The 12,703-nt window shown below is 37.6% G+C and overlaps 1 protein-coding gene across 21 annotated transcripts in view; it reads left to right on the top strand.

The window, feature by feature from the left end:
• The window catches only part of KLHL5 (kelch like family member 5), a 62,680-nt gene that overhangs the window by 24,852 nt on the left and 25,125 nt on the right, over positions 1-12,703 (top strand). For 11 of the 21 annotated variants that reach the window (XM_068943156.1, XM_068943149.1, XM_068943147.1 and 8 more), the window contains 2 exons: positions 3,283-3,468; positions 12,427-12,563. In XM_068943156.1, the coding sequence (XP_068799257.1) occupies positions 3,326-3,468; positions 12,427-12,563 (280 nt within the window). In that variant the 5' untranslated portion in view covers positions 3,283-3,325. Of the gene's footprint in view, positions 1-1,907; positions 1,934-1,965; positions 2,170-3,282; positions 3,469-12,426; positions 12,564-12,703 lie in introns of those variants that run through there. The other 10 variants (XM_068943157.1, XM_068943150.1, XM_068943159.1 and 7 more) reach the window with 4 other exon arrangements.

Below are 12,703 nucleotides of genomic sequence, written 5' to 3'. Positions count from 1 at the left end.
GAAACAGAGATGTGAATTCAGCTCTCCAGTCATCATGTACGCTATTTACTTTTGAAACACATTTATGACCATTTTACTACCAGTCAGTCAATTGCTTCATTGCTTTGCAATGAGTTGTTTTATTGGGCAGAAACTCTTCACTCCAAACATCCTACTTCCAGAAATAAAAAGCTTTAGAAATGAATGATTTTATAGCATGCGTTGTACATAGTTTTGGTTTCAAAAAGGTCTACTGACATATAAATTCCTTAGTAGACAGGAAAGTTAAGGAAAGCTAGCATCTTTAGTGCATTAATAAGTTTGTCGCCAGGACAGTAAAATATGTCACTAATGTGGGAAAGATCTTGTCTTTAGAGTAACTGTTAAATCTTAAAATTCTTAAAGTTTTACTGCATCTTAAAATTTTACTGTAATTAATGAATTGTTAATTAGTCAGTGCTAGATAGGATCTTTTGACATAAATAGGGAAAGAAAAAAAACCAGGAGTGTTAAAAGTTTAAGCCTACAAAAAGAAGTCCTACTGACTATCATTTTAAGACATTTGTAAAAATATTTCCACTAAATGTGTTAAAAATACTGCATATCTGCCTTTTTTTTTTTTTAAAGGAATATGCCAAAAGGATTCTTTGATACACTTACCTATTCCATGCTGTGACAGCTTCAATTTTTAGTTTAATTATCTTAGTACATGTGAGGCATACAAAAGTAACAGTACGTCCACTCTACAGGAGGGAAAACTTATGTCATATTTAAAGCTACACCTGAGTCAAGACTCAAAATACAAAAGGAGAAGAACCGTTGGGGTTCGCAGTGCTGCAGTACCTAAAAGCTAGATGTTTGTTCCAAGTGCGAAATTAAAGTTTGGTGTTAGATATTTAGGTTTCCTTCCTCTAGGTAGGAGAGATGTAGGCCAAGAAAATTATTCATGCATTTCAGTACTGCTGCTGGGAGAGAGAAAGCAGATCCTTCCCTTCCTCTGTTCTTCCCCTGCTTGTATATACTCCCAAGCTCTCTTCTCTGTGGCTCTGCTGAACTGAACGTAGAAATAGATTCATATGACTGTCTAGGAGGAAGGAGGATTTGAATTTTTGTTAACCAGTCATTGGGTAATATGCATAAATAGCCCTTGAGTCTACATCTCTTCTTCTGTGCAAGTATCTCAACTATTAGACTCTTCTTTCATGATTTCTTTATGGACCACTGAAGCTTAGTCTTTTTTTCCTTTTCTTTTCTTTTCTCCCCTCATCCATCTCTCTCTTCCTTATAAAGTAGAAAAATGGTTTGTAACTTTGTGGCTAGAAGAGAGGACAGTTACAGGACTGAACTTCAAGTAAGGGGAAGAGCTGAATTTGGCTCTGTTGTGTCTTGAACAGGTGCTTCATCATGGGCTCATGGCAAATAGCACCACTGCGATTGTTTTCCTTATTGAATAAAAGTGGTGACTGCTGCAGCGTTTTATGCAGAATGTACAAACGTGCAGTCTGGGGCCAGACAATAGTTCTAGTCAGGATGTGGTCTGGGAAACTGCTGGCTTAAAGTTTTTTCCTCCTCCATACAACATTTTGTTACTTCTTCCAGTTGTATCTGCACAACTGTTTGAGATGATAGAGTAAACCAGATCACCAATATCACATGGATTTAAAGTGGGTTTTTTTGGGGTCATTATTAATGGTGGTAATTAATGGGGTATTAATAGGTAACAAAAACATACAGCAACACTATTGGGAATATAATAGGGAACAGGAATTTCCTGGGCGTTTTCGTGTTGAGTAGCAGCCTGTTTGCTCCACTTCTGTTCCTTTTGCAGGGTTGCTGGTGTAAAGAATTGCTTTCCTGAGTACTTGCTCTGTGACAATGCCCCCCCACTTTCGCCAGTATAATGTTTTTTGTATTTTCATGGTGAATCAGATCAAGGAATTGCTATGTTAGAAAGGTAACTCTTTCCTTCTCTTATTTATTTTTCAGGTGTATCAGTTCCTTGATTCAGTTCTGCACTTGGCCACAAAGAACACTTGTTCCAGCACATCAAAGGGGTAGTAGTGGAGCAGAGCAAGTGACTCTTAAGGGATGGGAACTGTTATGGAAATAGTTCAGCCCTAGGTTTCCTAGGAGCAGTCTCATGTACAAGTTGATGCAGCTTAAATAAATGCCAAACCACCACTTCAGAGGGTATGCCTAAGATAAAAGTCCTTCAAGGGGAGTAGGTAGGCAGACAGGCATCTCATTTCTGATCCAGTACTAGATTTAGGTTTGAATTAAATGCCAGGTTGCTTGGCCTTTTTAGTTATCTGGGCACATATACAAAAAAAACTTTAGAATTCTTTTTCACTGAAAAATTAGATTTTGATTTTTGAGGAGCTGCCTCTTGGAATTAATATCTAGCTAAGTTGCTCAGTGGATTTGGCCCCGAGTGTACTGCCTAAGTTCCTAACATCTTTGGTCTTTCCAACTACTATGGTAGGCCCAGAGATGACTTTTTTTTTTAAATGTTACCTGCATGGAGAAGTGAGGAGTAGTCAGTTAAAGAATTGTGAGCAAGAAAAGTTGGGCTTACCTCAGCGTCTATGACTAGGATTCAGCTCTTTATGTCCTAGGATCTTACGTTTCAGCTGTTTTGTGTCCTAGGTCCCTGCATTCCAGTTAACTCTTCTGTATTTCTCTTTTTCGCAAGCTGCTCTGTGTATGCACAGGAATAATTTTTCTCTCTATGCACCCTTGCTTTCCCCTAAAATCAGTTTCTATTGTGCTAGATCTCATTTCAGAAACTTCAAGCTTCGTGCAGTAGGAGTGGTGGTGTATTGATGCGTTTCCTGATGTATCATTTCTGCCTGTATGCGCGTTCCCTGGCACTAGCTCCAGATATGCTTAGTTTTGTTTTAGTCAACTTGAGCTATCATGTAAGACTTCAATGTGGGACAGGGTGGCAGGAAGAGAGGCAATTCCTTATTGCATCCTTCTGTTGCTTTTTCACTTTGCAGGGTCTTGGTAGATGCCTGTTCTTCCTCCACCATCTGACAGCCGTTTAGGTGTAATTTCTGGACTGATCTTTGTGTATTGCTTGTAGAGTACAGCATTAGACCATTCTACCTGTTTTCAGAAGTCTGGATTCAGTTTGGAAAAACAAAGAAAGTATGAATATGAAAAGAAATAAAACAGCAAGGGAATATATATTAACACAAATCATGTACATCAATTTTAAAATCACATATGATTTTTCCTTTTAGCATCTGAATCACTGCACCTTAATACTGTCTGAACTAAGGCTTCTGTTTTTGTCTTCAGCAGAACCTCCAACAGCAGTCATACTTTATCATCTTTCCAAACTATGGAGCCCTGTACATCAGATGAATTTTTTCAGGCTCTCAACCATGCTGAACAAACTTTTAAAAAGATGGAGAACTATCTTAGACACAAACAGCTGTGCGATGTGGTGTTAGTTGCTGGCGATCGTAGAATACCAGCTCACAGGTAAGTTTATTACAGTTCAAAGTAACTTCGTATTAGCTTATGAATGTGTGTTTAAAGTGTCTGTCGTCTGTTTATAAAAGGTCAGAACATCCTATGCCATTTAAAAAACTTCAAACTTGCTTTTTTAAAACTTTTTTTAGAAACTAAAAATTAATTTGTCTTTTGTGATGCAGAATTAAATAATTGTGATGTGTTCACATTCTAATTTTTATCTTCAAGCAGATAGTAAGATATTTGTATAACAATCAAAAGAACACATCCAAAACGCACCTTCAGAATAGTAAAAGCAGCAGTGCTTTTGGACTGTAGAATGAAGTTTAAAAGTTTCTTTTTTTTTTTTTTTTAAAGATTTAATTTTCTCTTTGTATCAAGAGTGAAGTTGTTGAAGTGATAAAAGCAGCAACGACAGTCTCACGTCCACATAAAGTCTTTTGGCCCCCATAGGAAGAGCAGCCCTATGGTAGTAGACTACTGAACACTGGCAGTGTTAGAGAGCCATATTAGACCAAACATTAATTGCACAGATGACAAGTATGGTAATAGATGGTGTATGATACCATTTTAAAAGCTAGTAACATAACAAAGACTGTGAAACAAAAATATGAATAACTGAAGTTTCTTACATTATTTAAGGCATGACATTAGCAGTTCAAATAGGAACCTAGATATAATTAAGCTGTGGTTTAATTGCAAGAATAGCTCTTCAATGGAAATAGTAGCCTAAAGCATTCTGATTTTCCATTGCTCATTTCTACCCCCTCCAGTGAAACCCCATCTTAATACCTGCCATAATAAAAGGATAGGGAGAGGTTGCTGTTGGGAGTTTTGTTTAGTTTTTTCCCTTAAGTGAGATCTCTAGTTTTATTCAGAATCATCCCTGCTGTTCTGCTGACACAACTGAGGTAATGACAGCGTGGAAACAGGAACTGACCTGTGGGGCAGGCAGTTATGCTCTAACTTGCTCTTGCTCTCCAAGCCTTTGTTTTATGAAGGCTCATTTTTAAAATCAAGAATATTGCAGTTGCTTAAAGTCTGTCCTAGGTTGGTTTGAACTGATGACAAAACTGTGTGGTCCCCATGGAACCAGCAAATCAGATCAAAAGAGGGCATATACCCTCATCTGGGAGACTTGCACCCATTGAAATAAGTTAGAAATCAGAGAGCTTTGGACTGCTTTCTGTAAAGTGCTATAAATGAAAAAATAGTAAATACAGTAATGAAATTTTACTTCCTTATGTGGCCATGGTAATACCTTTGCGGTATTCAGTTCTGGAAACTGGTTTATTTTAAGGTTAAAAATATGGAAAAGGGTGGAGAGGACAGCTGTGAATTTTTTGTAAGGACTGGAAGATTTTGTTGCAACAAGATAAACATAACATTCTGTATACTAAAAGGTTCTTTAATGTGGTTAGTACTTCTTTCTCATTTATTTATAGAGTTGTTGCTACTCCAGTTTCTACTAAGGTATCTATTTCTGTAGCTCATTAGGCTCATGCTGCCAACTTACTTTCTCTGTTCTCTTCTTCTTGCTAGGAGAAACATCTTTCTGTAGTTGGAATACTATATTTTAAATATACATAAAAGTAAGGCCAAAGAAGTGAACATTCTGCTTGTAGCAGAAGGTGGGATCCTTAGTGTCCTCAGTTTACTTATAATTTTGGAGCAGCCTATAAGGAAGCTTTCTCTTTTGCACAGTAGGTGGTCCTTCGTACTGTTCTAAGTTGTTTTCCCAGAGGAACATAGCAATAACCACAGTCTTCATCCCAGCACTTCAGAAGTATCTCACTGAAAATTGAACTTTTCCGTAATGGGAAAGATACAGATGGAGATCTTAAATTTAGTTCCAAATTTTATGAAAAAACAGTAAGAAATTGGAGCATAGACTTGATGTACTTGTGGTAGCTGTGTTGTAAGAAAAAAATCCTGTAGGATTTTTTTTTTTTACTGCCTGCATCAACCTGTCCAAGTTCCGCTGCCTTTAGCGTTGCCAACAGGCTGAAGCAGTCAGTACATTTCAGTACACTGGCGATTGTTTTATCTTAAGACTTACTAAGTTACAAAACATATATTATGTTTTAGCTTGACGATTTGTTATTAGGATACATGTAAAAAAAATAGAAATTTCATTTACACTGGACAGCTTTATTTTTGTAGAAAGCTAAAAGATTTTTTCCAGTATATGATCACATAGAACTTGTAAGAAAGCATTTTAAATTATTGTTAGTCACTCACATACATAGAGGAGTTTCCAAATTTTCTGTTTTGAAGCTGGCATTTTGAATAGTTCCTATATCTGTTTTCTTAATTCTTTGATTTCTATTTTTGATGATATTTGAATGCTCTGGGTATGAAGTATGTGTTTAGGGAAAGGAGCAGTGAGTTTAGGGACTGCAGTAGTAATAAGTACAAGTAATACATTATTGTGAAACACTGAAGGGTTTTGGTTTAAACCTATCCAAAGGCTTAGGTTGCTATGAATCTGTTACAAGTAAGAATATTATATGTAGCTACATTTTTTCCGAATATGGCCTCTCTTAATACTATTGATCTCATTCTGCACCGAAATTGTGGCTAAGTACTCCTTCAAAAGATCCAAAAGTAGGAAAGTAAAGTAAAGGAAGTAAAGGTAAAGTAGGAAAAAGTAAGTAGGAAAGTTCTGCACCGTGAAAAATGTGTTATATTCACATTCCCTTAGCCTGCAGTGACATGAACAAATTTTGCTGGAATCTTAGTTAAATGTGATATGTGGTGTCTAGTTTTTCATATCAGCTGCTTTTTCTATGTCCAGTGTAATACCAGATGTCTAAGTTATCTGTTTATTACATTCCTATTTATTAAGCTAGTTGCTATGTCAATAATAAAAGTTTGTTTTGATTTGTAGTAACTTGTTGGTCAGAACATTAACTTAAGAATGGGAGGTCTGTGTAAATTCCTGGCCATAGGGCATTCAAATCCTTCTCCTAATTCTTCTCCTAATTCTCCAGCAATCTGAAAAACTGAATTTCACCAACCTGATAGCCTTCTATGATGGAATAACTGGCTGGAGAGATGAGGGGAGAGCGGTAGATATTGTCTACCTTGACTTCAGCAAGGCTTTTGACACAGTCTCTGATAACATCCTCATAGGCAAGCTCAGGAAGTGCAGGCTGAATGAGTGGACAGTGAGGTAGATTGGGAACTGGCTGAATGGCAGAGCTCAGAGGGTTATGATCAGTGGCACAGAGTCTAGTTGGAGGCCTGCAGCTAGCAACGTCCTCCAGGGGTCAATACTGGGGCCAGTCCTGCTCAACTTACTCATCAGTGACCTGGATGAAGGGACAGAGTGCACCCTCAGCAAGTTTGCTGATGATACTAAACTGGGAGGAGTGGCTGATATGCCAGAAGGCTGTGCTGCCATTCAGAGGGACCTGGACAGGCTGGAGAGAAGGGTGGAGAGGAACCTCCTGAAGGTCAACCAAGGCAAGTGGAGGGTCCTGCACCTAAGGAGGAAGAACCCCATGCAGCAGTCCAGGCTGGGGGTTGACCTGCTGGAAAGCAGCTCTGCGGAGAAGGACCTGGGAGTGCTGGTGGACAACAAGTTAAGCATGAGCCAGCAGTGTGCCCTTGTGGCCAAGAAGGCCAATGGGATCCTGGGGTTGCATTAGGCAGAGTGTTGCCAGCAGGTGGAGGGAGGTGATCCTGCCCCTCTACTCAGCCCTGGGGAGGCCTCACCTGGAGTACTGGGTCCAATTCTGGGCTCCCCAGTATGAGACATGGAGTTCCTAGAACGAGTCCAGCAAAGGACTACTAAGATGATGAAGGGACTGGAGCATCTCTCCTCTGAAGAAAGGCTGAGAGAGCTGGGCCTGTTTAGCCTGGAGAGGAGAAGACCAAGGGGGGATCTGATCAATGTATATAAGTATCTGAAGGGGGGATGTCGAGAGGATGGGGCCAGACTCTTCTCCGTGGTGCCCAGCGACAGGATTAGAAGCAATGGGCACAAACTGAAACACAGGCATTTCCATCTGAACATGAGGAAAAACTTCTTGATTGTGAGGGTGACAGAGCACTGGCGCATGTTGCCCAGAGAGGTTGTGGAGTCTCCTTCGCTGGAGATATTCACAAGCCGTCTGGCTGCGATCCTGGGCAATGTGCTCTAGGTGACCCTGCATGAGTTTGGGGGGGAGGAGGGGGGTGTTGGACTAGATGATGTCTCAGAGGCCCCTTCCAACCTCAGCCATTCTGTGATTCTGTGCAGAGCCGTTTTCTTTCTTCCTGTTCACACAGAGATGGAAATAATAAAGACATGAGACTGAAGGGAAGAAAGCAAGTAGAAGCTTATATATTCTCGTGACTAGGAAACTTGTTTGGAAGGTTATGAGTGCTGGTTTGCAGACATTTTTTATCTGAATCTTCATTTTTCTTTGTGCTTGATTTCCATGTGGCTAGAGAGTGCTTGCTTTCTTTCACACATTGTATTGTCTGTTTAGTTTGTAAATTCTTTACTGCAGTCTGTTTTAACTACATGCCTTATACAAGGTTAGCACAAAGTGTATTTGTAAAAATTCAAAGTATATCAAAAAAGTTATTTTCTATGCTAACATATGCCAACAGATATCTATTGCTACTAATCATATGATGATGCTAAAGGGTTTATTTTAATTATCACTTTAGAATGAGAAGTAACAGGGAAATCAAACCTTTAAAAATTCTTTGACAAGAAAGATATAGTTTGAAATCACTTTTAGCATGAATATACTGTACACTACATTTGTTTTTGATATTGCTTGCTTTTAAACAAATTTAATTCAAACACATAAATATATTAGTAGTATGGGACAGTACAACCTTCATATGTGCTTTTTATTACTGACGTGCCTTTTTTTATTACTGACGTGCCAAGAATAGCAACTAGCTGAAGCCATCGGTGTGCAAGGTGCTTTATATTAGAAGGCAAGAATTATTGAGGAACTCTTCATCATCACCTGGCAGCTTCAGGGAACAGTAGTAGGGTGCTGTTGAGCTATCTAGGATCTTTATCAGCTGTTATGCAGCGAGAAACCAGGAGGTGTCTAGGAACCGTCCCTTTTATCTCTAAAATGTTAAGAGGTTTCATTTCAGTGTGACAGAGGTAAATATTGATTGGAAATATTAGATTGGTAAATTGTCAGGTTTGACAGCTATCATCATTTTACCTAATAATTGCTTTGAAAATTCAGAAAAAGGTCTAGATGATGCAGCTCACAACCATTTCAAAAGTAGTACAATATAATCCAAGCGTGCTACCCTGCTTACACATATTGTACTGGCTTTTGGTAAATAGCAGTGAAATTAGAAAGCCTGGCTCCTCAAAATGAATTAAGCTGTCTTGGTAGCTCTTTCTATTTTTTTGATCAGGAGAAATCACAGAAACTAAAAACATCAGTAGCTTTGGAACCCCCTATTAAAACAGGGAGACATACTAAAACCCGTTTGTTTGTTTGTTTGTTTGTTTTTCAGTATTTAGCCCATAGATGTGGAGTTTTTTTCCAGAGGGATTAATTGTTCACACATCTTACTTCCTTTCAGATGAAAAATTACTGCATTTGTATGTTCCTCTTTCTCGAAATTCTCCGGTGTACTGATAAAGAGCAGTCAATCTACTGCAATTAATTTAGTAGCCAAATTCTTGTAAACGTAATCTAATCAGAATTGAGGATTTGGCAGTGGCTCGTGATTAAATAAGAGAGCAAAGGGAAAATATGTTTTATGTTTAAAGGAATACAATGCCAACAACATATAAGCTTTTTCTAGAAAAAAATTTGTACTGTTAGAGACCTCTGTAGTCTTAGTATGTACTGATTTAATTGGATTTTGTAGGCCTTTTAGTCCAGCCAATTATAAAAGAAAGGTTACTTTTTAGGAAAAAAAAAATCAGAATACAAAAAATATAGCTTTCTTCAGTTTCCAAACTGAGGAAAGCTAACACTTTGTAGCAAGTTTAGTTCCCAGTGAATTCCTGATATGGACAAATATTTTAAGTTTATTGATTAATAAATAGTACAGAGAGAATCTGTCTGTGCTGCATACTAGCAGAGCAATCATTTGCAAATATTGGCTCAGTTTAATGGGGAATTGTAAATATTACCATTTAAAATTGGCACAGTTGTTGTAGTCATATAGCACGGGTTTTTTTTCCTGAAATATATTTGTCACTTAGGTCTTTCAGTGCTTTTTTTAGCAGATAGGTCAAATATGGATGGGGAAATTCTTCAATGAATTCTGCAGTTATATGAAGATATGGCTGCTTCACAGTGTATAATTTGTGTTATATATTGTGAATGCAGTTTATTTTAAGACAATTCAAAAAACAAAGGTTGAAGGAAAAATCAGTTACTAGCAGTGGGATTAAAAGATCAATGAACAAGTTGGTGTCAAATAACATAAGTAAAGTAGTAATTGATTTCTATTGACTAGTGGGAAAACACGCAGCAAGAAAAGGCCAGTTGGCTGGAAGTTTGACTCTGTTTTCTTTTTTACTAGCTCAGTGTCACCTTGGTGCTTTGTCTCTGTATCTTTAATCTCCTTTCTTTCTTTGAAGGAGCTTTTTTCTAAATGGATTGAATTAAGAAGAAAAAAATATGGATGTCTATTCTGAGACTTTCTTTTGTGAACATGTTTCTTGGCTAAAGTTATAATGAAAACTTTATCTGTATAACTTGTGCTTCAGCATATTAATCTACTCCTGGGCTTCATGTGCTATTTTGGCATATGTGAGTTACTCTCTGGAAAGCACTTAATGCTGGAAGTGTATATACTTTCTCATGAATCTGAATGCAAAAATATGAAAAGGATTGGTTCTTCAAATTCTAATAACTTCTCCTGAAGTACTTCAAGACTGGAATTTACAGAGTGAAATTTTCTGGTACCGGCAGAGTTGGTAAAGGGTCTGGATCCCTAAGTAGTTGTTTATCCTTTCTACAACAGCTCTTGTTATGTCCAGCCATTTTCTGAATAGTGGTACAGCTAACTAAAATAGTTGTACAATTACAAAACCAAAAAAAGTTGTGCTAAGATTAGATTTTTGTCACATTTCCCATGACAATTATCTTTTCAAGCACAAAGCCACATCAGTGTCATCAGCATTAAATATTTTGAGTTGTTTAAGGTTTTCCTTTATTCTGAATCAGAATTGCAGAGGTTATTCAAATCCTGTCCATCTACACACTTTTCCTTCCAGGTAGGGCCACTATTTTCCATGTATAAATCTGATCTTGTCATCTCATTCAAGCATAAAAACCAATTGCAGAAACTTTCCCTTGGTGTTTAGATGCATGTACTCTCCAACCTCACTAAATTTCTACAGTTCTCTAGGAGGCAGTATTTTCATTCGGCTGGAGGTGTCAGTAAAGCAGAGAGAGATTGGAATGCTTAGAACTGACGCTTGTGTGGCATCCTGACAAAATGTTCTAATTTTTCCCTGAGAATGAGCTACAGAGGAGATCTCATATTACAAGAACTGTGTTCTTCAAAAGAACAGAACTTTGTTTCTCATTACTAAATTTTATTTCAATTGTACATGCTTTAAAAAAAATCCTTTTCCTATCCAGTCATGTGTGTCTGTCTCAGCAACTAGAAAAAATTGATTCCTGTTTCAGGCCTGACCAAAAAGATGGAAATGGTCAATGGTCAGAAGATATGAAAGCATGAAAAATATAGTAATTGAAAGTGTTTCCTTGCTGCTAACATGACTCTTTTTTTGTACGTACCTTCAAATGCTCCCCATTAATAAACATCTGAGAGTTATTCCCAGTTAGTGGCACCTACCTTTCCAACTGGGCAGTCAACTAATTTTATTCTGTTTTGTGACCCCTAACCTCTGTCATTTTAACAAGCCAGTGTAAAGACTCAGCACAGGACAAACTGACATTTCCTAAAGAACTGGATTCATAGCATATGTGCAGATGGACTGGGTAGTGTGTGTGTGGTAGGCTTGATTCTTGAGGTTTTTGTTTGTGTGGCTCAGAACATATATAAATACCCTTGCATATGATCTCTCTGTGAGCAAGACAACTAACGGTGGACTGCCACAGCAAGAAAATTGATCCCGTCCATAGCCTGGTCTGTTAGGAAAGAGAAGAGCAGACCTGCTGAATAGTTCTGGTGGGCTTCATACAGCAGAACCATGGGCTGGAGTTCCCTGCTCCAGAGGACTGCCTTTCACCCTAGTCCTGTAAATATATACTGAAACTTCTAAATTCTTACACACTGTGTGGAGTGTCATTGTTGTATATACTCAGTGTTTTATTCTCCATAAGCTAAAGAAATATCTATTGAACAGTAACTGCATAATTGCTTATTCAGTATCTTAAATTATTCAGAATTGTTAATAAAATGCTCAGTGCACACAAAAGAGATTGCCACGTAAATTATTTTCTTCTGTGGATCACATTTTTTCTACTCATATAGCTAGGCTTTTCTTGTGTATGCTATCGCCATTTTTACTATGCTTAGTTCTATCATCAGGATTTGTAAAAGAATGCATGTGTGTGCACAAAGAGTAAAATCATTTTAAAGCACCTGAAAAAGGACAATAAGTCAGTTTTATGTTTTAAAAACAGTAACTGATATAAATGGAAATTATTGTTGTTTTATTACATTTATTTATATTCCATTTCCAGAGTATGTTTTTGTGGGTTATTTCTGTGTTGTCTATTAAAAGTTGCTGAGCTTTGAAACAGTACATCATTTACTTCAGCAGCAAATGTAGTTCAATACCAGTACTTCATAATTCATAGAGAGGAACTGGAGCGTGAAGCAGTTTGTCAATTTTAAAATGTTTTTCTCAATACAGCACTTCTTAAAAGGGCAAAATAATGAAGCATAAATTAACAAACATCAGCTTGACTAAGCTTTTTTCTTTTCTTTTTCTTTTCTTTTCTTTCTTCCCTCCCCATCCTCCCCTTGTCTCTCTCCATTTCTCCTGCACTGTGTACCCAGACTGGTTCTCTCCTCTGTTTCCGACTACTTTGCAGCAATGTTTACAAATGATGTAAGGGAAGCAAGACAGGAAGAAATCAAGATGGAAGGTGTGGAGCCAAATGCTTTGTGGGCTCTGGTTCAGTATGCATATACAGGTAATAAAAATGAAAATGGGAAATTTGTCTAATGATTTGTCCTCCGGTGAGCTTTATAATCCATTACAGGATTTCAGGTGCTCCTAAGAGTTATTATTCACATGATTTAACTCATTTATAAAAAATTATCATCACTGCTC

Source organism: Struthio camelus, chromosome 4, assembly GCF_040807025.1.
Source record: "Struthio camelus isolate bStrCam1 chromosome 4, bStrCam1.hap1, whole genome shotgun sequence".
Classification (NCBI taxonomy): domain Eukaryota; kingdom Metazoa; phylum Chordata; class Aves; order Struthioniformes; family Struthionidae; genus Struthio; species Struthio camelus.
This window is presented reverse-complemented; position numbering and strand designations above follow the sequence as displayed.